This window comes from Alligator mississippiensis, chromosome 13 (genome assembly GCF_030867095.1).
Source record: "Alligator mississippiensis isolate rAllMis1 chromosome 13, rAllMis1, whole genome shotgun sequence".
Lineage (NCBI taxonomy): Eukaryota > Metazoa > Chordata > Crocodylia > Alligatoridae > Alligator > Alligator mississippiensis.
Genome location: NC_081836.1, coordinates 21,703,483 through 21,731,057, shown reverse-complemented (window position 1 = coordinate 21,731,057; position 27,575 = coordinate 21,703,483). Strand labels below are relative to the sequence as shown.

The 27,575-nt window shown below is 45.5% G+C and overlaps 1 protein-coding gene across 7 annotated transcripts in view; it reads left to right on the top strand.

Moving 5' to 3' along the window:
• Positions 1-27,575, top strand: part of NPRL3 (NPR3 like, GATOR1 complex subunit) — a 151,290-nt gene that overhangs the window by 37,996 nt on the left and 85,719 nt on the right. For all 7 annotated transcript variants that reach the window (XM_019482365.2, XM_059716343.1, XM_059716344.1 and 4 more), the window contains 3 exons: positions 6,742-6,823; positions 14,376-14,513; positions 15,456-15,612. In XM_019482365.2, coding sequence (XP_019337910.2) covers positions 6,742-6,823; positions 14,376-14,513; positions 15,456-15,612 — 377 coding nt within the window. The remainder of the gene's footprint in view (positions 1-6,741; positions 6,824-14,375; positions 14,514-15,455; positions 15,613-27,575) is intronic.

Sequence of the window (27,575 nt, the reverse complement as noted above, 5' to 3'; positions counted from 1 at the left end):
TGTTTTGGGGTGGGGAGGAGGAGGGAGAAGCAATGTGCTTTTTGGAATAGCCACAGCCTCTCTGTAGGAGAGGTGGGAGGGATCTCCTGTTGTGTAAGGAAGGGGAGTGTGAGTGGGTGGGAAAGGGGGGGCAGTGGGAAGTGGTTTCTTACATCTGGATGCAAATGAGTTTGGGAAGTGTGGTGCGGCTTGGCCAGAGGGTTTGCTTTTATGAGTGTTAAGCAAGGAAGCAGTAGTTGGAGGGGTGGGGAGGGGAGACGGTTGTCGTTTTCAAGTTTAGGGGTTTTGTTTGGAGAGTCTACAGTTATTTCCTACCTGTAGGTTGCTTTTTATTGTAAGCTGCTCTGAACCTTTTGGATAGGGTTGACTGTGCATCTAAATAATAATAAAAGCTCCTCCTGTATTGTAGTGGCAGCATGTTGGGGACCCCTTATCTCCCTTGTTTTTACATTGTGGTATGTTATAAGGCTGGAGTGCTCAGCCTCCAGCCTACAGGCCACATCTCGCTGCCCAGAAATGTCATCTGGCCTGCAGGGGTCCCCACGAATCCTGTGGGGAGCCTCGTAGGCCATGATCCTGCATGCTAGATCAGACATTCAGGTCAGTGCAGGACCTGATCCTGGCATGTGAAGGCTGGGTAAGGGCAGTGCAGGGCGCCAGAGCCTGATCCTAGCTGGGGGAGGGCTAGCACAATGGCAAGTCTGGCAGAAGACCAGCTTGGCTTAGGGAACTCTTCAATAAACAAAATCACAAAAAGAAAACTTATATACGAAGTGGGAACTAGGACAGATCACTGGGGAAAAATATAAGAGCATTGCTCGGGCATGCAGGGATGAAGTCAGAAAGGCCAAAGTGCAATTGGAGTTGCTGCTAGCAAGGGATGTGAAGGGTAACAAGAAGGGTTTCTATAAGTATGTCAGTAGCAAAAGGAGGATTAGGGAAAGTGTAGGTCCTTTACTGAATGGGGGGAGGCAACCTTGTGACAAGAGGATGCCGAAAAGGCTGAAGTATTCAACGTCTTTTTCATCTCAATCTTCACAGGCAAGGTTAGCTCCCAGACTACTGCACCAGACAGCATAGTTTGGGGAGGATTTGAGCAGCCCTCAGTGGTTAGGGACTACTTAGAAAAGCTGGATGTCTACAAGTCTGTGGGACTGGACAGGATGCATCTGAGGGTACTGAGGGAGTTGGCTGATGTGATTGTAGAACCACTGGCCATCATTTTTGAGAACTCATGGCAATTGGGAGACATCCTGGATAAGTGGAAAATGGCAAACATAGTGCCCATATTTAAGAAAGGGGAAAAAGGAGGATCTAGGGAACTACAGACCAGTCAGCCTCACCTCAGTCCCTGGAAAAATCATGGAGCAGATCCTCAAGGAATCCATTTCTAAGCACTTGGAGGAGAAGAAGGTGATTAAGAACAGTCAGCATGGATTCACTAGGGGCAAGTCATGCCTGGATTGCCTTCTATGATGAGATGACTGGTTTTTTGGATGTGTATAACAAATGGGCATCCTGGGGCTGGTCTAAACATTGACCCACTACTTGTTTCAGGGCAAACCGCTCATCTGCCATGCCTTTAATGTAACCATTATAAAGTTGATAACAAGGCAGGAGGCTGCCCATTTACTTGCCCTGGTGTCAAGGGCCTATATACATGGCTCTGAACTTCCCCTTATACCAGGTCCCATGCCCCACAGATGGCATCCATGGCCTAACACCTGGCCTGTGATCCAGTGCCTACACACCAGGACCCTCACTCCAGTGCTTCATGTTGGGACTCTCACTCCTGTGCCATCACACTGTAGATCGCAATCTCTATGCTCTCATGTCAAGACTCTCAATCTCTGTGTCCTTGCACTGGGCTCTCAATCTCATTTACTCGAGGCTTCCAACCCTTCCCTTTCCTTTGGCTCCCTGCCTGGCTTAGGATCCTCTTGGTCCCCTCACACGTCCACCCTGGGACCTTAATCCCCTTGCCTGACACTGGGCCTCAATCCCCTTGCCCTGGGAGCTTCACACCCGGCTCTTCCATGGGCTCAGGGCCCCACCCCCCTAGAGCCTTACACCCAACTCCTTCATACACCTCAGGATTCACTGTGAGCCTGGGCCCTTGGTTTGTCTTCAGGGTGTGCTACCCTAGCCTGTCCCCTCCACAGGGTAACCTGCAAGGTAGCGGGGGCTGAGGCTTTCTGGTGTTCCATACTTGCCTTTCATTGAGGAGGCACAGGTGTAACGTTTCCTGGAGACTGCCCTGCCACTGGCAGTCCCACTACACCATCCAGGCCCAGCAGGGTGTAGTTTTAGGTCATGCCCCAGGACCAGGAGCCTTTACCTTCCCCATAGCTTCTGCCCTATACCTCCAAGATGTTCTGAGCAGCAGCTCCAGCTGCACGATGTTCCTTCTCTGGCTGCCTGCAGCAAACTGTTGGCCCTGCTATTCTTTATGTCTAGCAGCTGGGCCTGCTTCCCCAATCAGGTGGCCCTTGGCTGGCCATGTCATTTCTGATGGGGATTGCAGCCAACTGCAGGCTGCTCTGCTAGCTCAGCCCCTTTGAGTAACAGAGCACAACTTGTGCTCTGTTACATGAATGTGGTGTACCTTGATTTTAGCAAGGCTTTTGATAAAGTCTCCCACAACATTCTCGAAGGCAAGCTAAGGAAATATGGACTGGATGAACAGACTGTAAGGTGGATAGAAAACTGTCTGGATCATCGGGCTCAGAGTAGTAATCAATGGCTCGATGTCTAGTTGGCAGCCGGTATTAAGTGGAATGACCCAGAGGTCGGTCCTGGGGCCAGTTTTGTTCAATGTCTGGAACTACCTGAAAGATGGCATAAAGTGCACCCTCAGCAAATTTACAGATGACACCAAGCTGGGGGGAGTAGTAGATACACTGGAGGGTAGGGCTAGGATTCGACATGACCTAGACAGATTGGAGGATTGGGCCAAAAGGAATCTCATGAGGTTCAACAAGGACAAGTGCAAAGTCTTGCTCTTAGGAGAGACCAATCCCATGCACCAGTACAGGCTAGAGGCTAACTGGCTAGGCAGCAGCCCTGCAGAAAAGAACCCAAAGGTTACAGTGGACAGTAAGCTGAATATGAGCCAGCAGTGTGCCCTTGTTTCCAAGAAGGCTAACAGCATACTGGGCTGCATTGGTAGGTGTTGTCGTGGAAACACATGCAGTATACTTTTGGGTCAGGTCAGCAGAAGCTTTTATTCAAAAGAAACTATAGCTGTAGGGGGGACCCCAAAGTGACATGGATTTCCCAAGCACTTGGAAGGGGTTCCCCCCCCAAGACAAAATCAGGAGGCTTATATACTTTTTAACAGTCGCTTACAACTCACATGATCATATAGTGAAATTAGCATGAAAAGCAGCTATAACATTACTTCATTACTTCTTTGCTGTAATCAGGATGGGAACTTATGGGGGAGGCGAGGTTAGTTCACAAACCTTCTTGCACCTGGAAATCAGAGTTGTACATACTTTTTGCTATCTTCAAGGCCGCGGTGTGTGAAGCAGTTGCAGAGCAGTTACAAAGAACAAACACTTTCCCTTATCTGTTCTATTGTACAGAGCCAGCAATTCTCCACAAAGCGGTTATGTCATCTTTATAACTCAAATGATCAAAGTTTAAGGCATTTATTTATTTTTTCTGATTCCACAGTGTGTTGCCAGTAGGTCAAGGGAAGTGATTATTCCCCTCTACTCAACACTGATGAGGCCACACCTGGAGTATAGTGTTCACTTTTGGGCACCCTAAAATAGAAGGGATGTGGACAAATTGGAGAGAGTCCAGTGGAGGGGAACAAAAATGGCTGGAGGACATGACTTATGATGACAGGCTGAGGGAACTGGACTTACTTAGTTTAGAGAAGAGAAGATTGAAAGAGGACTTAATAGCAGCAATCAACTACCTGAAGTGGGGTTTGAAAGAGAATGGACCTAGATTGTTCTCAGTGGTGGCAGATGACAGAAGAAGGAGTAACAGTCTCAAGTTGCAGCAAGGGGAGTTTAGGTTAGATATTAGGAAGAATTTTCTCGGTAGGAGGATAGTAAAACACTAGAACAGGTTACCCAGAGAGGTGGTGGAATCTCCATCCTTGGAGGGTTTCAAGACCCGGCTAGACAAAGCTTTGGCTTGGATGATCTAGTTGGGGCTGGTTCTGCTTTGAGCAGGGGTTTAGACTAGATGACCTCCTGAGATTCCTTCCAACCCTAATTTTCTATGAGTCTGTGATTCTCTGCCTGACCAGGGTTGTTCTTCAGGACCCTGCTCTCCCTCTGTCTGGCTCTTGAGCCCTGGGCCCCATGCCACCCCTATCCTTATGCAGGTGGCATGGGGTTCCAGAGCCGTAGTCTGTGGACTGGTCCCCTACTATTCATTTGGCCTGTGGAGCCAGAACTGTGAGCACCACTGTTATACAATGTTTTGTTTTCATAAGATGTGATGTATATGAGGGCCAGGAACCATTGGCTTTTAGGACTTGTAAGATAAATGGTTGTATATGAGCACAAGGAACTGTACTTGACCTGGGAGGCCTTTCAAATCCTGTTTGCAGTTCCTATTTGTACATACTGTATAAAACCCATCTTCTTTGAAGTACATACAATAATTGGGCCTCATTCTTTAAAAGCAGAAGGAGGAAGCACATCCTTGAAAGAGAGGTCTCAGTTCTGGAGGGTTGTGGTATTGTGCTTGAGGTCACCTACAATATTGTGTGCGCCAACTACTAAACCAGCAGCCAAAGGGACGCTACTCTTTGGCTATAGAAACATGGCCCAGTGTGAATACTTACAAAATGGGGGTTGCAGTCCTTGCAAAATAGAAACTGCAGAGACCTAATGGTCCTTCTGCATCTGTGCTACTCTTCTGTCAGATGAACAGGCTCTCTTGGGCCTTGTTTGCTTTTCCCTTCTTGGTCCCTGAAGAAGAATCTTTCTAAACCCAAACCATAAGTCTGTTTTCTTTGTTTTCTGCCCAAGATTTCATTTTGTATCTCTTCTTTCAGAGAACTCCCTTTACTGCAAAGGTTGCTATGTTTGCCATTCTGTTGTTTACTTTTTTTTTGGTAAAGAACACAAAACCCAGATCTTTTCATGTCTTAAGGTAGAGAGACTTCCTTGGAGAGTTGAAGGAATATTGTTGCTTTTCTGGAGAGTTTTATTTGTTGCCCTTTTATGACAGATAATTATAAACTTGGCATAATATGTAGCTGAAAATAACAATGCTGGAAGCACCATTATAAAGCAGTTGAGTGTGAATGCTGGGAAATGAGTTTGCATCATGTGTCTGAGCCTGAACATTTGCATGATATTTTTGGTCACTATTCTTTTACAAGTTTGGTATCTAATTCAGGTAGATAACAACGTGATCTGCAATCAGAGTAAGCCATCTAATGTTTGAAATAGCTGATAAAGCCTCTAGCCATGAACTAGGCCATCCAAGCCCCAGTCAGACTTTGCAAAGAGATCTTATTATAATTTAGATATTTTGAAAAAAAAAAAAATTCAATTTTGAGGGAAGTGGGAGGGGAGGTTTTACTGAAGGCAGATTTTCTGATATTTTTGGAGTATTCGTTTTATTACTGCTCCCATACTTTTGAGTATAAACAAGTAACACACTGATTGAGCTCAGTCTAAATGGGGTCTTTGGGGCTGTTATCGTTCAGGCTGGTTTTGACTTCATTTTGGTTTGCGTGCTCCAAGATCATGTATGCTGCACAGAAGTGTTGGCTGCTCAAGTAAAGTGGCTCAAGTATTTTTCTAGTAGCTTAACTTCAAACAGTTCATTAAAAAAGTGAATGACATAACCTTTTCCTTCTAATACGTTTCCTAGCTTGATATGGAAGTGCCCCACAGGCAGTCTCAAACTCAGGCTTTCCCCGCTGTAACATTGTGTGCTGAGAGAGGCTCACAGTATCTGAGGAAGTAAGCTTGGGCTCACAGAAGCTTATACAGCTCTGATTTTGTTAATCTGTAAGGTGCATCTCCACCCTGCCTTCTTCATTGCATGCAGAGGTACCTAGTTCTTCCTGAGAGGAAGCTTTCCATTTCTATATTTTGTTTCCAGGAGCAATATATGTAGTGTGACATGATATATTTTCATAAATTTTACATTATAGTTAAGGCATGATGTAAAAATTTCGAACTAGCTAATATTCCATTTTCTGATATTTCTTAGGCATTTAGGAGCCTATGAATTCATTAAAACTCAGTGGGACTTAAGTGCTTTTGAGAATTTTATCTTTTGTGATGAAACCTGAGAAGCCAAAGATTGATGAGAGTTGGCCAGTATTATTAGTAATTAGGATGGTCAGTATATTTTTTAGAGTTCTAGTAATAAACCATCATTAACGCCTTAGATAACTGTATGTTTGGATTAAAGTCCATACAGTTTTGTTTTTTTATCTTATCTATAACATGAGTCCTGTTAAGAGATTTAAAAAATTTAAAACTTAGAAAGCCAAAGAAGTATCTGCTTCTTGAATTAGTTTGAATTAAAAAAAAATTGGGAACATTTTACTCTTAATTGTCTTATATTTACTCAAATTAAAAAGTATGTTGACATGAAAATATAGATTAAACAGACATGAAATTGCCCAGGTCCAATGTCTCCTTGGAATTGGCTATTACAGTAGTACACAATTAAAATGACAGTTAATGTCTATAAATGAACTTTCTCTCTGTGAGGACAATTGCAGACTTCCTTGCTTTAATCTTTCCATAGCAACAGAAGGTCCACAGTCTCCTTTCCATCACATCCTACCCAAGTGCAAGCTGGCCAGAGACCTCAAGGAGGCTTATGACAGGTAAGTGGAATATTCACTGAGAAGTTGTTTAACATGTAAATTCTCATGATAATCTTCTGATTTTTATTCTGTTAGTGATAATTAAAGCAAGTAGAGGTTTGGAAGAATATACAGATTAACTCTCAGAATAAACTTGAAATATTAAATGTAGTGCAATTGCTGTCATGGTCTACATTGGAGTATTCAGCGGATCATTATCTGTTTCTGAAGACTGTCTTTGTCATTGCTGTAAGAAGTGTATTATCTTTTTCTTGGTTGACGAGACAGAATAGCAACTTATCTGAAGTGTCTTGCCAAGAATACCTTCGACAGTAGTTCTTCAAGGAGGCATCACAGATATTTAGTTTTAAGAGTGCTTCAGCCAGAATAGGTATTAATGCCAAAGACTGCACTTGCCTTGATTAGCTACACAGTGGGTGCATCTACACATGAAATTAAGGTGAAGCAATAAACTCCGGAGCTGTTTGAGCCAAGGTAAACTGCTCCTTGGCACAGTGTCTACATGTGTGCCCAGAAGAGCAGCAATTTGAGCTGGGGCAGAGCAGACTCGGGCTGGTAGGGGGTACAGGGTGTCAGCCCTGGGTTCTGGGTGACCGCATTAAATGGCAGAGGGGCTGGCTGGGGCACAAAGGTGCTGAACCTGCAGAGCCATGTGACTAGGCAGCAGCCAGGAGTCTGCCTGCTACCCAGTCACAGTCTACATGTGCGTTTCAGCATAGTTAATTAGTCAGCTATAAGATAGCACTGTCCCCGATAGTACTATCTTATGGCAGAGTTAATTAATTTACTGCACCCTAATACCAGCTTATGTGTAGACAGTGGGCACATCTACACAAGACACTTTGAGCGCAGTAGAGTAATTCTACTGTGCATTAGAGCGGCAGGCAAAACCCATGCTAATGCACATGAGAATTAACCTACTGCTCAGTAACATCACTTAAAACTAAAGGCAGAGTAACCACTGTGAGTTAATGCATGTGTAGATGTGCCCAGTATATACAAGAAATTATGAATCAATGAGATTTTCAATAGCTTGGAAAGTGTAGCCTGTCAAGACCTGACTGCTTAAAGATTTTGGGTGGGATTTCAAAGGTCTTAAAGGAATCATGTGTTTACCTCCTGTTGAAGGCAGGTGAATAGAAGAAAGAAAGTTTGACCAGTTGTTAGAACAGTGGCCTAGGACTTGGGAGATGTGGCTTGGTGTTGTCGCTCTGCCTCAAGCTCCTTTTGTATGTGTCTTTGGTCAGGTCACTTTATCTCACTGGCTTTCAGTTCCCCATTTGTAAAAAGGGAAAAGGAAAAGCTTTGAATAATACCTGATGAAGTAGGCTGTTGCCCATGCAAGCTCATATTTCTCTGAATCAGTTAGTCCAGGGGTGGGCAAAGTCTGGCCCACCAGCTGGACTGGGCCCTCGGTGGACTCTGTTTCCTAGCAGCCCCTGCCTGTGTCACTGCAGCCAGTTTTCATGGAGATCTCAGAAGTGGTGGCACTGTGACAGCATGGGGCCAGGGTTTCCATGGAGACTGGCCCTAGCAGCACTGGCAGGGCACATGGCTGGGCAGGGAGCTGCTTCAGGGCTGAGATCTTGTGGCAGTGACAGTGTGGTCCAGAACTGGGGCAGAGCTGTAAGCTGCTGTCTGCATGTCAGTACTGAGGGGCTGGTCTCTGTGGAAGCCCTGGCTCTGCACTGTCACAGCACCACTGCTACTGGGATCTCCATGGAAACAGGCTCCATTGATGCAGGTAGTGGCTGCTGGGAAATGGAGTCTGCCCACTGGCCGGATCTGCCATTTTACCCACCCCTGAGTTAGTCTCTAAGGTACCACCCTGACTTCAGGCTTAAGACTCTGGATTGGTGTGAATCTCATGAAATATATGATTGTTTTTATGGAATAAAACACATTTTCCTGGCCTGGCTTTTGAGTATCAAATGTTTCTTGCTTTTCTGTTTTCCTCCTGGATTATTAAAGCTGCTGCTGGATGGAAGAATGCTTTCTGCATAATAGTATAGTGACATGTAGTGACAGAGAACAGTGATTGAGATCAATTTAAATTTTGGACCAAAACATCATGGTAAGGGAAGAAATTATATAGCAATAGTTTATCTTCACTACTCCCAGATCCTAGCAACTGTCTTCCTTTGAAATAAACTTATACTATAAAAAAACCACATTTTGAACGTTGATCCGTCTTTAATTATTTCCGTAGTTTGTTTATGGGTAAAAATGTTGCTATAGACTATTCTACTTAAAATTGGAATAATTTTTTATTTTAAGGGTTTCTTTATAAAGTTCTGTTTGCATTTGTAGTAGAATATGTGTTTATATCATTGCTTCAGCATTACTTCACATTTGGGGCTTTGCATAGTGATATGTTTTGTATCTGTGTTTGATAAGCCTGAGGCAGACACTGGCCATACTTTATCATGAGTCGTGTAAACCTAGGTATTAGTAAAGCCATGTCTTAATTTTAGATGAATTTCTAATTCTAATTCTAGGCTTGAACTTCATGGGTCTGTGCACAGTGTAGTAGATAGGGTATGTGAAATTGCATGGCCAGGTTTAGATTCCAGCTTTCCAGTGACCCACTTAGACCAACATTTTCAAAAGTGAGTGCTGATTTTTTTTGGATACTTAATCTGAGATACCTTGGACTTGATTTACCAGAAATTCTGAACCCCTTTATTCATTTTAATTGGAATGATATGCAAACAATTATGCTCCCCACTAGATGACATTAGAGTATTTCAAGCAAATATAACACACCTAACATACCTAATGTACTTCATTCTGTAAAATCAGTTGTATATAAAATCTAAACATTTCTCCTAGGTAAAATATCACTTAAGCCCAGATTTTTGTATTGAATGCTTTTACCTTTTAATAATAATATCTATGGTATTGGCATTATATAATTACAGGTAATTTGTCACAGGCCAGCTGGGCACTGTGAGTATATCAGTTTAGTTGCAGACTGACCGAGCACTGCAAATTTATTAGCCACTGGGCTTTTTGGTTCAGGATCGAGGAGGTGATGTTGGGAAGGAAAGCAATGACAAGTTTCACTTATGAAAAAGAATGAATTTTACTTATAACAACAAAAGATATAGCTTGCACATATGACAGTTAGTAAAAGGTTAAGCTAATAAACAAACAACGTAACAATACAAGTTAAAATTGACAGTGATTACAAAAACAGATAGAGAAATCAACCAAGAGTTCTCACTTGGTTAGTAACTTATCGATAGTCCCTCAGTTAGAAACATGTCAAGTTGATTCAGCAAAGTCAGGCGTCCCCGATTTACGCTGTCAAAAGGAAAACTGGAGGAGAACCCTCAGTCAGGATCTGGTCTTCGTTCACACAGGGAATAAGAGAGATCCAGGGGAATGGAACAGCAGTGCCCCTTCTGTTCTGTCCTTACTTAGCGTGGGTGTTCTTTTATATACTGTTTATGCTAATTTTTTAGTTATATAGCCATTCATAATGTTACTCTATAGCTGTTATCTTATGGGGTTAAAAGGTGTTAGAAATCATTACAATAAGTTACTGCCCAAGCTTGGGTTTACCCAATAAGCAAATCACACTACATTACTTTGGGGTCTGAGATTAACATGTTCCCACTTAAGTTTATTTTAGTCTCTAAGCAGAAAAAGATAATAAAATTAGCTAAGTCTGCAGTTATATCCTTTAGTTCTGCTTTTTAAAAGTCATGCTGTTTTAAGATTAATATAAAAGCTATATATAATTCTTGTGGGTTATATTCCAGACAGGCAAAAAACTGTTTTATAAGTTCTATTTCAGATATCTTCAAAAAACATTTTCTTTTGTTATAACTGCTTATTAACTCTTCTGGTTCTGGCTATCACAGTAATTATAAAACTAGTTTCCATAACGATATATTGGCTTTCTTGATCAGGTACAGAGATTGTAAGGGAGTTGGACATTAATTTTTCACATAAACAGTAATCTTGGAACAAAAAGCAGTAGCTTTAAGGCCAAGAAACGTCAACCACTGCTCCTTTCTAAATTGGAGTTTTCATGAATTTTGAAAATAGGCACCCACCATAAAATCTAAACTGCCACTTTAAATAACTGAAAAAACCGACAATCTATCACTGTTAAATCTGTAGCTCTAAAATGTCCTTTAGCCTGACAGCTGCCCATAGCTTACATTTTTCTTCTTGGAAAACTCTATCTAAGATTACATGGATTCTACTATTTTCACCTCTCTGAAGCTAAAAGTTTTTTCTACCCCGTTCCCCATACATAAAGAACCTCCTCGTAATTTTTGCAGCTGATTTTTTAAAAATTGCAACAACAGAACAAGAATGAATAAAAACCCATGAGAGAAGTGTGTCATTGGTTTATTAATTTTCTGTATGAACTTTTTCTCTCAAAACATCAGATATCCTGACAAGATATGCAGGCTCCTTAGAAACTTAAAGATGTACTGCAGAGAAAAAACTGTTGTATAGATATGCATATCATAAATGACCACAAAGACAAACTGGATATTTATTTCCATGGTCTGGCAAAAGAGGCCAACGTAAGATCCATAGAATTTTGACATCAGCATATGAATGCAGCATATGCTGTGTTATAGCAATAGAGATTATACTGCATGGCAGAGCTCAGTGCATACACCAGCAGTAAAAAAAAGACAAGTAGTGTATATGGAAGAGGTATGTTTCATTCAAAGTACCATCTAGCCACAGCCTTATATTATCAAGAAAAGACTCCTGACACAAGTCCATAATTGTTTTCCTAACCTAAATAGAATAAACCTATAATAAGGATATGTATAGAACATTTTATTTAAAAAGTGAAATGTTTTAAAAAGATGAGTGGGTATAATTAGCCATTTGGCAGATGGAGAAAGAGATGTGGAAGTTAAGGCCAACATTTTCAAAGATTCTTTTGTTTTTTGGGTCCCAGCTTGGATTATTTTTTCATTTGATTTTCAGAGGTGCTGATGCTCTGAATTGACTTTAATTGGAGCTGTAAATGCTTATAGCCTCTGAAAAGCATTCTCAAGGTCTGTTAGACAGCTAGAATCAGTAGACACTTTACAACCCATACTCTCTAATGTAGGTAATTAAATTGATTTGGAGTTCAGATATAGTTGGTAAAAGCTCCATATTTCTGAAAGAGGATTGCGTCTGAGTTTCCAAATGATTTAGAATGCCATCTCCTCACTGCACAACTAGTGCATGAAGACAGCCATGCTGTTACTATCTTCCAAATAATAATAATAATAATAATAATAATATCTCACTCTGTAGTAAGACTTACAAACTAAGTGTGTTTAGATGAACAGTGGATAGAAACTACCTCCTGGAAGCTAGAAAAAGCAACTAGTTTTTGTAGTCTGAAGCTCATCTTGACAAGATTTTTGTCACATGAGTATGCTTTCCATCATTTTACTTGGTTAAAAATGAGGTGCTGTCCTGCTAGAAGTGAGAGGGGAGGGAACAAAAGCTGTTCTTTACTGCTACAGGTTACAGTTACCCTTGATGAACATAAAAGGATTCTTAGCAAGGTGTGCGGAAGGAGTGGTGCCCTATGACATCTGTGGTTATGGTAAGAGCAGAGGTACTCAACCTTTGGCCCTCAGAACACCCGACCCGCAGAGTTCCCCATGGGTTGGGAAATTTGGCAGTAGGAGAAGTGATAATTGCCAAGCCCCTTACAGCAGGTTGGGGCTGGGCCATGCACCCTTCCCTCAGCAAAGCCAGACCTGGGTCCTGCTGTGCCTGCCTCAGGTACTGGATCTGGACCGCTAGCTAGATCTGGCCTGAGGACAGACCAGGCACTGCCCATCTGGCCTGCCAGGTAGAAAAGGTTGAGCACCACTATGGTAGAGTATTCTACAGTGTGGCTTTGAAAGCCAACTCTCTCAGCTGCCTTTCTTTTATTTTTTGTCTTTGACTGTATGAACAGAGGCTTACATAGTAGGATGGTGCAGAGTATAAATAGGCTTATGATTACACAGACTTTCATGGCCCTGAATCTAAATGCATCTCTGATTTAGTTGGTTTATAAGGTGGAAATCTATTTCCTTCTGTCCAAATCTGAAACCTGCTTTGTTTTGATGTATTGAGTGAATAGAAGTGGAGAAGCCACAGGTTCAAACTTAGTCTCTCTGAAACCTGGGGAGCCTGACCTTGGTATGGTATGAGTAATTTTGGAATTCAGAATGTGCTGTATTTCATGGGATTTCACTCTGCATCTCATTAAGACATCTTACCAAATATGCATCGTTACATTATGGGTGGATCTTTCGAGGTCCTACTTATCAAGGACAAACAGTGATATTTAAATTGTAGCCTTGAAGTCCAAGACAAACTAGGGAGTTTCCAACACTGTGGTGTAACCTTGGATATATTCTGAAGGGTTCTGGCTGATGCCTAGATGTGTTACTGAAAAATATGAAATTGGCTTCCATACTCATTGCCTTTCATGTCAGATTTGTTCAATGTATACTTTGAAGTGGATATTTTTAACTGCTAAGTCTGCAAGTTGAGCTAAGATGAAAGTTTAGTCTTTCTGCTTTGGAACAATGTTCAATTTCCGAAGTAAAGCTGTATCTAACATTTACCCAAAGTGAGATTGAAAGAACATGTACTGCAAAAATTCCATTTTTGTTGGGTTTTGCAGAAGCAAGCTTTGCAAGCTCTGCACCCCTTCTTGTGCTGTTATGCTTTTGAAATATAACAGTGAGAGAAAGTGGGATAGTCTTTATCTTGAATTAGGTTTTTTGAGGTTAAATGACCATTTACAGCAATTAGCACGGTACATTTGGGGAACTTTATTGGTTGGTGCCTTCTTGGAACATGGTTTGTTAGAGAAATCATTTACATATAAAACTTTGCTTAATATTGTCCAATCAGCAACAAAAAAAGTGTGAAGAAAAAAATGAGAATCTTTTGAATGACCTCTACCTTTCTGAAGCAGCCAAAGGCAGTATTTTTTGGTAGTGAGGATTAAAACACCAGTGCCTGAAATGGTTTTCAGATTTTGTTTCAGAAACAGTTTTATGTAAAATCCTGACTGATATCAAATGGTGTAGATGGGGCACAAACATTTTTTTAATAGCATCAACCAGCATAAATGTGTCCCTAGAAATGACTGTTTGATCATGAAGCTTGAGAACCATCTCAGTAGCCATACTTATAACATGCAGAGGGAGGGGAGTTTTCTCTCTCTCTCTCTCTTTCAGTATCTCTATCCCAGTGTACAGGAGCCCCACGCCATCCATGGGAGACCCTTCTGTTCTCCTGGGACATTAGTGATGGCTAGCTGGAGGAAGGGAGGAGGGGCTAGAGCTTTTGCAGTCACTAAGAGAAGGTAATGTTTCAGGGGTACTAATTATGGAAGTCCTCACTGCTAGGCATGCCCGTGGTTCTTGCCAGTCCCTGTGGGGAGTGGATGCAATTTCCTCCTCTTATGTTCTTGTTGTGATACCAGCAGAAGAGTAGAGCTGGTCCACTGTTTTCATTAGGGAGATGATATGAGCCTTCGTTAACATTTTTTTTTTTTATCTTATTTTAGTCTCTGTACAACAGGAGTGGTGCGTTTGCATATCAACAACTGGCTAGAAGTGAGCTTTTGTCTGCCTCATAAAATCCATTATGTTGCAACAAATTTTATACCCCCTGAAGCAATTGAAAGAAGCCTGAAATCTATTCGGTAAATACATGCTTTCCTGCAGGACCTGTCTTCCCCCTCCCTTGTCCTGGAGATATACCAGAATTTATGTTGCACTCCATTTGGTTTTAGGACTGATTTTGCTGTATTACTGAAAAATGTTACAGAAATAATGAAGATTTGCTTTTTCTTATGCCAAATTTAGAAAGTTGAGTTTGGATTGTATATGTTAAGTGGTGATAGATCCCATCTGCATTTCCTAAATTATGCTAATAAGTTGAAACTAAGCTCTGCTTTCCTCCCTGGCTTCTCTGTGCTTAGATATTTTTAAATTTTTTTTGTGCATTGACAGTGATTTGCTACTGTGAAGTAACTGTATAAACTGTAAAATAGTTCAGTAACCAATGTCTGCATTGTCTAAAATCAGAAGATCTTGTCTTTAGAAGTTCTAAGATGTTCTTCATTCAGAATACTATCAAGAAAACACTTCTTTTTAATCCTAGTAATCTTAAAATGATTTCTGATCTATGTCAAAGTTCCAGGCCTGTCTAAATTTTGTGGAATTGTTATTTCCTGCAATTTTGCCCTGTTTTTGTCTCCTGCAGTGCTGCAGATATTTAGTCACAAAAATCATCTGCTCTGTTACTTTCATTTTTAGTGCCCAGTTCTAATCAGTAGCACAAGTGAGCTAAGTAGTTTAATCTCTGCTTCATTCGTACTGTAATCTGTCCATCTTGTCCTGTATGCCAACTCTGTTTCTGTTTCTTGCTATTGAGCTGGCCCATTATAATACAAGCTTCCACCTCCTTTTTACAGAAGACATCATCTTGTGATTTTAAACAAAAATAAGATATTTGTGAATGCTGCTTTGCTGAAACTGTAACATTGTTAGATATTCTGTTTTGTTAATATTTTGTCCACTTACCACAGCTACGTCTTCAAGACAGCAGCAGTTAATAGTGACACATATCTGTTTGTCTTCAGGCCTTACCATGCCTTATTGCTTCTGAATGATGAGAAATTGTTGCTTAGTGAGCTCCCATTGGACTGCTCCCCTGCCTTAGTGAGAGTAATTAAAACTACCTCCGCTGTGAAGAATCTGCAGCAGCTGGCTCAGGATGCTGATTTGGCATTACTACAGGTACCTCTAATTACTGAGAGTTTTCTTCTATGTTCCTGTCGTGTTCCTTTTATATGTAAGGATGTTCCTTTAAATCAGGGCGACCTAACTGATGGACAGCCTGAAGTTAATACACAGCCCACTGCTAGGGGGTGGGGGAAAGAACTGCATGCCACTGGTGCAGCCTAGGGAGATGGGGAGGGGGGGAGGAAGAGGGGTGTAATGCTCTGCATAAAACAGACAGAGAATGCCATGTAAGATTAAAGAAGGTTGGAAAAATGCGGTAAATAAGCCCTGATTTGGTAGATAATGTTGGTCAGCCTTAGTGCTTTAGCTGATTCCGAAAGAATTGTATCCTGAAGTAGTCATTCAGTCTCCTACTTTATCTTACATTGTTGTTTACTTTAAAAGAGTATACATGTTAATGTCAGTGTAACTTCATATATGTCTCCATCTGTTCACTGCAACTGGATTTTCTAGTCTACAGTGCCGTGTATGAACTTTCTGTCATGAGAGAACAGTGGTGCTATTGTCTGTGTCAGCACAATGCATCTAGCCACATTAATATATTAGTATGCATTAAATGATAGTATTACTGTGACACCTAAAGGTTGCAATCAGGCAGGGCACCATTGTACAAGTAGGACAGGGGTTGGCAATCTATGGCACGCTTGCCGAAGGTGGCGTGCGGCATGGTTTTGATTGGCACGCAGACTGTTTCCCACCCTGAGGGGCTGGAAGAGCCATGCCCAAATAGAGCAGCACATGGCTGCCCTGGATCTGTGTGGGACCTGGCCCCATCCTGGTGCTGCTAAAGGCCCTGGCCACGTGCTACTGGCGGGCCCAGCCTCAGCCGGCACCACCACTGCCGCGGGCCCCAGCCCTGCGCGGCCCTGGCCTCAGCCCCAGCCTGGTGCCGCCGCTGGTTCCATCCCGGCTGCAGCCCCAGTGCTGTGCTGCCTATGGCTGGGCTCTAGCCCCAGCCCCCTGTTGCCTGTGGGCCCCGGCCACCGCCCCAGTGGGCACAGTGCCAGCACCTGCTGTCTTCCCGGCGCCCGGGGCCGGGAGACAGCCAGGGCTGGGGCGGGGAGGGAGCAGCTGTTTGCAGCCTCCCAGTTTCAGCTGGCCCAGGCTTGAGGTAGCTGCTGGTAGCCACAGAGCCTGGGCTGTTCCCACCAGCCAGCTGGGAGGATGGAAGCCCTGCTGCAAGCAGCCCGGGCTCCATGGCTATCAGCAGCTTCCCAGAACCTGGGTTGGCTGCAGCCGGGAGGCTACAAACAGCTGCTGCCTCCTGGCCCTGGCCCTAGCCCCGGCCCCATCTGCCCCCCAGCCCCAGATCCAGCCCTGGGCTCCCAGGAGGCAGCAGATACTGGTGATGCTCCCTGCTATGCTGCCTTTGCTGCCACTTCTGCAGAGCAGCATGTGAAACCCGGCACAGCAGGGGACGCAGAAAGCTGCTTGCTGCTCCAAGCTCCCCACTGCCCTGGCCACACTTCCCCTGCAGGTTGGGGCAGCAGTGAGGGGTACAGCTCTTCATGCTGCCCATGCTGATCCTGTGCACACAGGAGAAGTGTGACTCGGGTAGCATGGAGCTTGCAGCAGCAGGTGGCTTCCCTGTGCAGCCCCTTTGTGCACTGCCACTTTGGGTCACACACGTGCTCGGCAGGGCCCAGGGGAGGGCATTAGGGCTGGGAGCACAGTGTGTGCGAGGGCAGCACAGCGGGGAGCATTGCTGATATTTGCTGTCTCCCCAGAGCCTGGGGCTGCGTCTGGAGCTGGAAAGCAGCTAGGGCTGGGGCCGGAGCAGGGAGGCAGCAGTTGTTTGCAGCCTCCCAGCTGTAGCTGGTCCAGGTTCTGGGTAGCTGTTGATAGCCATGGAGCCTGGGCTGGGGGGCAGGGGCTTTGGGTGAGGGCAAGGGGCAGCAGGGCTGGGGGACAGGGGCTTTGGGTGGGGGGCAGGGGCACAAGCAAGGCATCCTGATATGTACCCCCTGCCCTCGTTTTGTTTTTCTGGCATGCCAGCACTCTGGCACCTTCCAAGGCAGGCATTGTGGGTTTTTTCAGCGCTCTGGCCAAAAAACGTTGCCTCCCCTTAAGTAGGATATAAACACTAAATAACAGACGAAAAAATGTAACAGTACACAAAAACACACTAGTTGAGATCAGTCTATGACCCGAAAAGCTTATGTTCTAAAAGACAAAACATAGTGAGTGATTGAGACAAACAGATGGGCTGAGGCTTGAGCAGAGTAAGGAGGCACTGTTTAAAAGGGTCATCTTAATAACTGAAACATTAGTAAAAATGGTTTGAGTTCTTCATCTTTTTGAGGGTAAAAAATCATTTTAATACATTGTATTCCTAGTAGAAAAGTTTCTTGCCTTTGAAATGAGGTCAGTGCAAGCATAACAGTTTGTAAGACAAACTATAAAATGCTTGCCTGTATCCAAAGCTGATTTGCTAATGCATATGATGCGCTTCTGCTTACCCACCCTGTCATGGAATTACTTAGTACTTCATTACTCCATGCTGTATCAGACTTGTGGTGTTTGGTGACTAGTCAATATAGTTTCATAGTTGGTAGGGTTGGAAGGGACCTGAGGAGATCATCTAGTCCGAATCCCTGCCATGGCAGGAAAGAGTACTGGGGTCAAACAACCCCAGCCAGATGTTCATCCAGCCTTTATTTAAGACCCCCAGGGTAGGAGCCAGCACCACTTCTTTTGAAAGTTGGTTCCAGGTCCTAGCCTCCCTGACAGTGAAATAGCACCTCCTAATGTCTAGCCTCAAACTGCCCTCTGCTAGCTTGTATCCGTTGTTTCTTGTAACTCCCGGGAGTGCTTGGGGGAACAGGAACTCTCCCAGTGCCTGCTGGTCCCCCTTGACTAGTTTGTAGACTGCCACTAGATCTCCTCTTAGCCTTCTCTTTTTGGAGGCTGAACAGGTTCAGGTCCCTCAGCCTCTCCTCGTAGGGCCTGCCCTGCTGACCCCGATCATGCGGGTGGCCCTCCTTTGGACCCTCTCCATATTGGCCACATCCCTCCTGAAGTGCAGCGCCCAGAACTGGACGCAGTACTCCTGCTGCGGCCTGACCAGTTTTGCATAGAGTGGGAGGATCACCTCCTTGAACCTCTATGAGCACCATGAGTGCTCATAGAGCTGTGTCAGAGGTCCTGCAATGACCCCTGCTAGTTCCTTCAGCACTCTGGGGTGGAGATCATCGGGACCTGCAGATTTAAATACATCTGGTCCCTCCAAAAGTTCCCTGACAAGGTCCTCATTAACCCTAGGCCTGGGTGTGCCACCCACAGGGCCCTCGGGGGTGCCAGTGGGGGTGATATCCGGGTCCATCCTCAGAAATACGGAGGCAAAGAAATTGTTGAATATGTCAGCTTTATCGTCAGGTGAGATGACCAGATTTCCTAGCGTGTCCTGCAGAGGCTCCATGTTACCTGGCACCTTCTTTTGCCCCCCTATGTATTTGAAAAAGGACTTCTTGTTGTCCTTGATCTGGGTCGCTAGTCCCACCTCCATTTCCGCCTTGGCCTTCCTGACCACGCCCCTACATTCCCGAGCTACCGAGATATAGCCCTCTCTTGTGATGGCCCCTCCCTTCCAACAGGTGTACGCCTCCTTTTTTGTTTGGAGATGTTCCCGAATGCTTTTGGTGATCCATGAGGGCTTTTGTGCCATCTTGCCCCCTTTGACTCGTGTAGGGATTACTTCCCTTTGACCTTGGAGGATCGTCTCCTTAAGGAACGACCACTGCTCCTGGACACTCAACTACCTCTTGCTCTGGGACCTCAGTGCTTCCCCCACTAGTTTTCTCACCTCGTTAAAGTCTGCCCTCCTGAAGTCGAGGGCTGCTGCCTTGCTGGAGGCTTTTGCCACCTTGCGCTGGATGGTGAATTCCAGCAGACGATGTTGCCATCGCCCAGGTGGTCGAGCACCTGCAGACCCCATGCCAGGTCGTCGCCCGTGGCCAGGACCAAATCCAACAAGGCGTCTCCCCTGTTGGGGCTGTGTACCTCCTGGGTTAGATGGAGGTCCTGTATGTCAGTTAAGAACCTGTGTGAGTGGTCAGACCTGACACCCCCACCCTTCCTGCCTGTCCTATCTTTCCTGTAGTGCCTGTAGCCCTTGATATTCACTGCCTAGTCATGCGTTGGGTCCTACCATGTTTCGGTGAGCCCCACTATGTCTGGGTTGGTGCTGGCTAGCAGGAGGACTAGTTCCTCCTGCTTGTTCCCCATGCTGCGAGCATTAGTATAGAGGCATTTGAAGCCTCCTGAAGATGAAAGGACTGCCCCCCCTAATCCCAGCAGTACCCAGGCCATGTCACTTACCTGATTACCTATTTCACTTGTCATCAGTTTAGGCTGGGCTGCTCCTGCAGGCGATGCTTGGCTTGCTTGTCTGAGGCTTCCTTCGCCCACGCCATCCCCTTTCCCTAACAAGCCTAGTTTAAAGCCTGCCGGAGGAGATCCACCAACCTAGAAGAGAAAACACGCTTACCTTTAGGGGAAAGGTGCAGCCCATCCCATCTGAGCCTGGCTAGGTTGACTACAGGCACGAAGATGGTGTTGAGCCAGTGCCAGAGCATGGACAGGATGAGCTTCTAGTGTGAAGGAATGACTCGGGAACAGGTAGACCCTCCCTGCCCCCAAATAAAGCACAGGCCCATGCTTCACCAGATGGCTTGGAGTGCTGGCAGCAGCAAGCCTATCTGCCATCCACCATTAGGCCACAGCTTTTGATCTAGTTGACTATGGCAGAGGGGGCTGTTGAGGAGGTGAATTGTTGCGCAGGCCTCTACCTGCACCAGTTTGTTTGGGTCCTGGGTGGCAAGGAGCACATTGATAGCGTAAATCGAGAAGACCACATACCCATCAACAATTTTCATAGGAGATGGAGCAAGTGTAGGCAGTTATTTTGACTGGAGGTCCGCTTAATGAGATTTGGTGAGCTGTTGAGGGCTGCAGGGGTATGTCCCATGTCAAACTGCTAAGCCCCACCCCTTGACAGGTGCCCCACCCCCTGGCTGCCATCTTGGAACCAAAAGTCCCTCCCTCTAGCCCGTGACCTTTACCACTGGAAGTCCCTCCCTTTTCCCTGAAAATACTCTATGCCCATCTCGCTTCGAGAATCTATTCGCACGCCTCCTTGGCACGGGTGCCTGGTGATGGACACAGAGAGGCTTCGTGTAACCTCTGGTAGAGACCTCGGTCTCCCCAAGGAGTACCCCAGAACTCGCCTGCCACGTCTTTGAATGTAACCTCAGTGGTGGAGTCTCCCATTGGAGGTCCCTCGGGATCGGTCATTCTTCCTGATGGATATTTGCGGGGCTCCACTTCCCCTACACTGCTTCCATATGCCAACCTTAGATGGGCCACCTGATGTCAATGTGGCTTGCCCTCTGGTCTTGATGGTCTGTTCTCGTCACTCCTTCTCAGGTACCTGGTTCTATTTTCTTCTGCCTAACGGACTTTGGGTCCGTAGGACATTCACCTCTCCTACAGCTCTTCCCCTCACGCTCGATGCTGTTGGCACCTGATTCCTGTGTGCGGCCCTTGTGGCTTGTTTTTTCCTCTGGACCTCACAGCTCCAGGTTACCGCTTAAAGCAAGAACAAGAAAACGAAATGAAAAAAACAACACGGTGTGATACGCCAGTAAGAGGAGACAAAAGAAAACAGGACACAACAAAATAAAAAAGAGGTCAGATAGAAAAGAGGGGGATCAGGATACACAGTCTTTCTTCTCTCCCTGCCCTGGAGCCAGTGCCTGGCTGCGTCCCCCGATGCTGCTCCCCTCTCTGTCTCTGGAGGGAGCTCCCTTTGCTCCTCTCCTGGTCAGCTCCCCTCCTACTGCCCTATGCAGCTGGAGCCTGGGGTGTGGAGCCACCTTCTCCTCCGCTGCTTTCGCTGCTTGTTCCTGGATGAGGCTTCCTTTGGTAATCCAGTGCAGCCCATGAGGGCTTTAGGCAGCCACTGCTGCCCGGATTGTCCCTCCCTGATCAGGATCTCCTTCTACTTGCTGGCGCTGCTTGCTGCTGGCATGGAGAGCTGCCGCAGTCTCCGCTGCCTCTTCCGCTCTCCCCATCTCCCTGTTAGTGCTGGCTTTTAACTCAGCTGGCCAGCGTGCATCCATGACATCACCTGCCGGCTTCAGCTGTATATGAGCGCGGCTAGTGAACCGCGTGGGCTTTTCTCCTCGGCGTTGTTCTGCCAGCATCGGGCAACCTGATATAGGTAAGTAATTTCTAATTTCGGGGTCTCTCCTCTCGATTTGCACCGCCCCCATGCTTGTGTCCCTGGGACATACTCCTTTTGGGATGGGGTGGTACAGTCTTGGAACCAGAAGTCACACCCTGTCACATGACCTATGACCATGGGTGACTAGTGCCTCCTGAGTCTGGGGGAGCACCAGTGGGGCACAACCAGGGGAGGGGGTCCCCCAGCAGCCAGTCTCCTAGTGCATTGGTGGCACAGTGGCAGTGTAGTGCCAGCACTTCTGCACGTGATACTTGGAACCAAAAGTCCCTCCCCCTGGCCCGTGACCTTTGCCACTGGAAGTTCCTCCCTTTTCCCTGAAAATACTCCTTTTGGGATGGGGTGGTGCAGTCTTGGAACCAATTTTAGGGGGGGGGAACAAGTGCTCTCTGTGCCCCCCTGCCAGCCGGAGCACTTGCTGTTGGGGGGTACCAGCACCTCGGGGGGGGTACGTGCCCTCCCCTCGTGCCCTCCCTACATGTTGCCTATGTTTGTGACATAAGACTTGCCCTCCCTACACCACACCTTGCCCTGCTTGCCATGTTGGTCCCAGAATCCTCTGCCCCCAGGCCATCACATGCTTCCTGACATCAGAAGGTCCACCCCTTGAGTGGAAAACACTGCCTTTCCACAGGGCCTACCCTCACAGTGCACGGCCTGCCCCTGAGGCCCCAGAAGTTCTACCCTCTAGGCCAAGAGTCACAGGCACAATCTATCAGGTAGCGAGTGGTTATGATTTCCTCTGACATCCTGCCCTATTACCCTTAACCAATTGGTGGCAGTTTCAGGGGCATTGGACCTCCCCGAGAATGGCACCAAACCAGTCGAGTCAAGGACTGTACACACAAAATGTTTCAGAAAAAATCATTTTAACAAAGTACAGACAAAAAGCAAGTGGTACCTGAATTGTAGATTCAGTATAGTAGACCTCTCGAACCTCTTCCAGTTGGTTGTCCCATTCCTCCCCTGATTCGTCCTTGGCAGTGGTCTCACCTGCCACAACTTGATGTAATAAGCTGACTAGGGACCACCTCATTGGAGGAACAGGCTCTTGGTTACTTGGCCCTTGTCTGGATGGGGTCCCCTCCACCCCTGTCCACTTTTGTTCTAGCTGCACCTGTTTATTAGCTCTGAGCCCACTACTCAGGACTACAGGCTTCAGGTGCAGCATAGCATGGCACTGGCTCATAACTGCCAAGCCAGGTTGCGCTGATACTTTCCTCTTTTAACTGACTTTTCTCAAACAAAAATGCCCTGCCATGGGTTTACTTTACCCGGGGCAGCTTGCTTCAAGTCTCAACCAAAAATGGAAAACAAAAAGCTTTGGAACTTATCTGTTTCCTTAGGGTAATGCTGCCAGTCTCTCCAGCTTGAGCATCTCTCTTGAGTCACTTCTCCTTCAAGTCAGTCACCATCTCCACAGGGAGCTCCTTCCCCTTTGGACTCCTGCCATTCCTCTGCCTCTGTGTCTGGAGTCGGAGCCTCACATAGTGGAAGAGGTATTACGGCAAGAAAACCCTCAACATCTCAACCTCTGTAGTAATGGGGAAGTGTGTTTGTGTTACAATATTGAAAAATAAGTTAAGGAAAACAAAGAAGCTCACTCAATCGGAATAATGAAGCATCTGATGTGTGTTAACTGGAAAATCATTCAGGCATCATCTCTTGCTGCAATGCAGAGCACTGCTGCAAGGTGGTCATCACTCATCAAGAATGTAAGATTTGATTTGTTGACTTTCATTATAGAAAATGTCTTCTCACATATGTGTATGATCCAAACAGCACAAGCATCTTCTGGGCAACAGCCTTGATCTTGGAAACTTATGTTCATTGGGAGAGGCATAAAAGCTAGGGAAGCGGCACTGATTTGAATTGCTCCACAAACAATGCATCACACTGCAGGTCAATAAGCTCAAGTTGGAGGTCACATGGAGCTCTGTCAAAACCAAGTGAGAAAAGTGAGGAGACCACAGACTGTTTTTTTTTTCTATCATTGAAAAATCATTGAATTGATGAGAAAATTCAACGTGCAAGTCCACTAGTAACGGTGTGTATTTTTCAAGGTTTTGATCATAAAGAGTACTCTGCCATAATGTAGGAAAATGGCTAAATTCTTTGTTTCCTGTCTGATGGGGAAAAAAGGAGTAACTTTATTATAAATGACTTGACACTGGAATGCAACTCATGAGTAAAGAGCTTCTTCCCTTGCAGTTGTGAATTCAGGCCATTTATGTAGTCCACTGTATCAACAGTGAATGCATAATCAATCCACATCGTTCAGCTGTGGGAAATTCAAATCTTTTATGTTCAAAAACAAATCATTCTGGGCTTTCAGTTTCCACACTCTTTTCAAAGAATTACCAACCTAATATGGCTTAGTTTGGGTATGATACAGAACATCTGTGTGCTCAGATTCAGATTTTTGAAGCAGAGTTACAAATTGTCTGTGGTTTATAATCTTCTTGCTTGAATGTAGTTGACCACTTTTGTAACTGTGTCCATGACAGGCTTAGTTTTAGAACACTTTTACAGAGGACCTCTTAATGAATAATATAGTGTAGAAAAATAATTTTCTGTTGTGGATTTATTTCTTTAACTTGGTCTTGAATTCTTTTCAGCAATCCAGCATGTTTGCTTGTCAGGTTTCGGCTTCCATCAGCGGTCACACTCCCCAATTTTTTCCAGTCCACTTCTAATTTTGATATGCCTTGATGTATTGCCTCCAGTAAATCTTTTCCAATTTTTGTATCTTTCATTGACTGCATTGATGCCAGTTCTTCTGTAAGGTCAACATTTTCAGTGATTCCTTGAATGAAAATCAGGAACTGGGTTGTGTCTTTGACATCACAGCTCTCATCAAGTGCCAATGCAAAATATGAGAAATCATTTACCTTACTTCGCAATTGCTGGTTCAGATTCTCAGAAATATCCTCAACAAGTCTCACAATAGTTTGCTTTGACAAGCAAATGTTCTCAAACTGCTTTTTCTTGTCTGGGCGCAAAATTGCAGCAGACTCAACCGTACATTCCTTTACAAATTCTTTCAGAGAATGGTTTGCTCTTCTTCATGATTTTTGTGGGCAAACACATCACTCATTCTCGTAATTCCATCCTGTGCCACCAGTACTTTTGTAAAAAAACTTTGCTCTTTCTGCATTCCAGCAACCATCTCCTCGGCTTTCTTTGTTTTTTCTTTGGCAGACAGTTTCTCATATTTCGATGCATGCTTGTTTTCAGAATTCCAGTTCAAATCGTATTCTTTGAACACTGCCACACTTTCTCTTTGCAAACTAAGCAAGCAGCTTTTCCATCCACGTTGGTAAAAAAAAAAAAAAAAATATTTAGAAGTCTACTCTTTGTTGAATATTTGGCATTCAGCGTCTACCTTCCTCTTCTTTGACGTGCTTATTTCTAAATTTATATTCTCCTGTGCAGTGGTGATATTAGGGATGAAAATATCATTTAAACTTTTTTAATTATGTCATTTAACTATAGAGGTGCGCTGATACATTCATCCGATATCAGATCAGCATTGATATAAAAAATATTGAGCGTATCAAAAATTGGCCTGATGTGGCCGATAATGTGGCAATTATGTATGCCCCATCTGCCCCACGGACCCTGGACAAGCTGTGACTCCATCCTGTGCCCACCCTGCCCCACCTGGGCAGCGCCTGCCCCAGCTCCTGTTCCACTGCTCCCTCACAGCAGGGTCCTTGGTGCTGGGGCAGGGGCTCAGGCAGGCACTGCCCACATGGGGCAGCGTGGTTCTGTGCCTCCACATGGAGCTCCTAGCACTGCAGTGGGGAGCTGCACATAGAGGCACAGAGCTGGCCTGGCCCAATGGTGTTCAGCTCTTGGCCAGAGTCCAGGAGCCACATGTAGTGCCACTCACCAGGGCCTGGCTGGCCAGAGTCTCAGGAGCCACAATGCGGCACAGAGTGGGGCAGTCTCACATGTTTCCCTCCCTCCCCTGCCTTCCCCCAACTTTCCCTCAACAGGAATCCCTGGGAACCTTCTTACCTAAATTCCACTCTCGTGTGGAGGGAGGGCTGGGGAACACTCACAGGCCCGCCAGGCAGAAGTCTCCGCTAGGCAGAAGTTTCTGGTCTCCAGGATACCCTACCTTGGGGCCGGGGGCAGGGTAGGGCAGGTTGGCCCAGGCTGGGGTTGGGGTAGGTTGCTTTGCAACCAGAGCCCGAGTTGCTGCTGCAGCCAGTGCCTCCCATGGCTTTCAGATCGGCAGTCATTGGCCGGTAATAATTTCATAGATTTCATAGACATTAGGGCTAGAATGGACCCCGGAGGATCATCAAGTCCAGCCCCCTGCCTCAGGGGCAGGAAGTCAGCTAGGGTCAAAGGATCCCAGCAAGATAAGCATCCAAACGTTTCTTAAAAGAGTCCAGAGTGGGTGCTTGCACCACTTCTAGAGGGAGTCTATTGCAGGCCTTGGGGGCTCAGACAGTAAAGAAGTTTTTCCTTATGTCCAGGCTAAAAGAGTCTTGGAGGAGTCTGTGACCACTGGACCTTGAATTCCCTTGGGACACTCTGGTGAACAGGCGCTCCTCCAGATCCTGATGCGCACCCCTTCTATACTTATAGGTTGCTACCAGGTCTCCTCTGAGCCTGTGCTTTTCCAGGCTGAAGAGTCCCTTGGCTCTTAGCCTCTCTTCATAAGGCCTGTTCTCTTGCCCTCTGATCATGTGCATGGCTCTCCTCTGGACCCTCTCAAGCTCTTCCACATCCTTCTTGAATTGTGGAGCCAAAAATTGGATGCAGTACTCCAGCTGAGGCCTCACCAAAGCCAAGTACAGTGGGAGGATGACATCCTGGTTTGCTTGAGAAGCATCTATGGATGCAAGTCAGAGTTTTGCTAGTTTTCCCAGCTGCGATATCACATCGGTAGCTTGTGTTCATCTTGTGGTCAGTCATGACCCCCAAGTCCCTTTTGGCTGTGGTGTTAGTGAGTGTAGCACTGCCAAGCCTATAAGTGTGATGTGGGGTCCCCCCCGCAAGGTGCAGTACCTTGCATTTATCCATATTGAATGTCATCAGGTTTTTATCCACCCACTTTTATCAAGGTCAGCCTGAATTACTAGCCTATCCTCGGGTATGGACACTATACCCTGAAGTTTGGTATCATCAGCGAACTTGGCCAATCCACTTCTGACACCAGTGTCCACATTGTTAATAAAAGTGTTAAAGAGTACAGGTCCAAGGACGTAGCCTTGGGGGACACCACAGGTCATGGAGTGCCATGATGATTCAGTTCCATCAACTGCTACTCTCTGGGTCCAACCTCGGAGCCAGTTCCCCAGCCATCGGACTGTGATGTAGCTGAGGCTGCAGTTGGCCAATTTTTCCATAAGGAGATCATGGGACACCAGATCAAAGGTTTTTTTTAAAGTCCAGATATATGATGTCAAGCTCTTCTCCCTTGTCCAGGTGATATGTCACCTGGTCATAGAAGGAAATGAGATTAGTCAGGCAAGACCTACCCAGAACAAACCTGTGGTGGCTATCCCTTAGGATGTTGTCATCAGCCAGTTTGTCAAGAATGGTTTCTTTGATCATTTTTCCAAAAGCTTTCCAGGGATTGAGTTCAAGCTCATTGGCCTGTAGTTCCCCAGATCTACTTTCCTCCCTTTCTTGAAGATAGGCACCACATTGGCCTTCTTCCAATCTTTGGGTAATTCACCTGAGCACCATGAGTTCT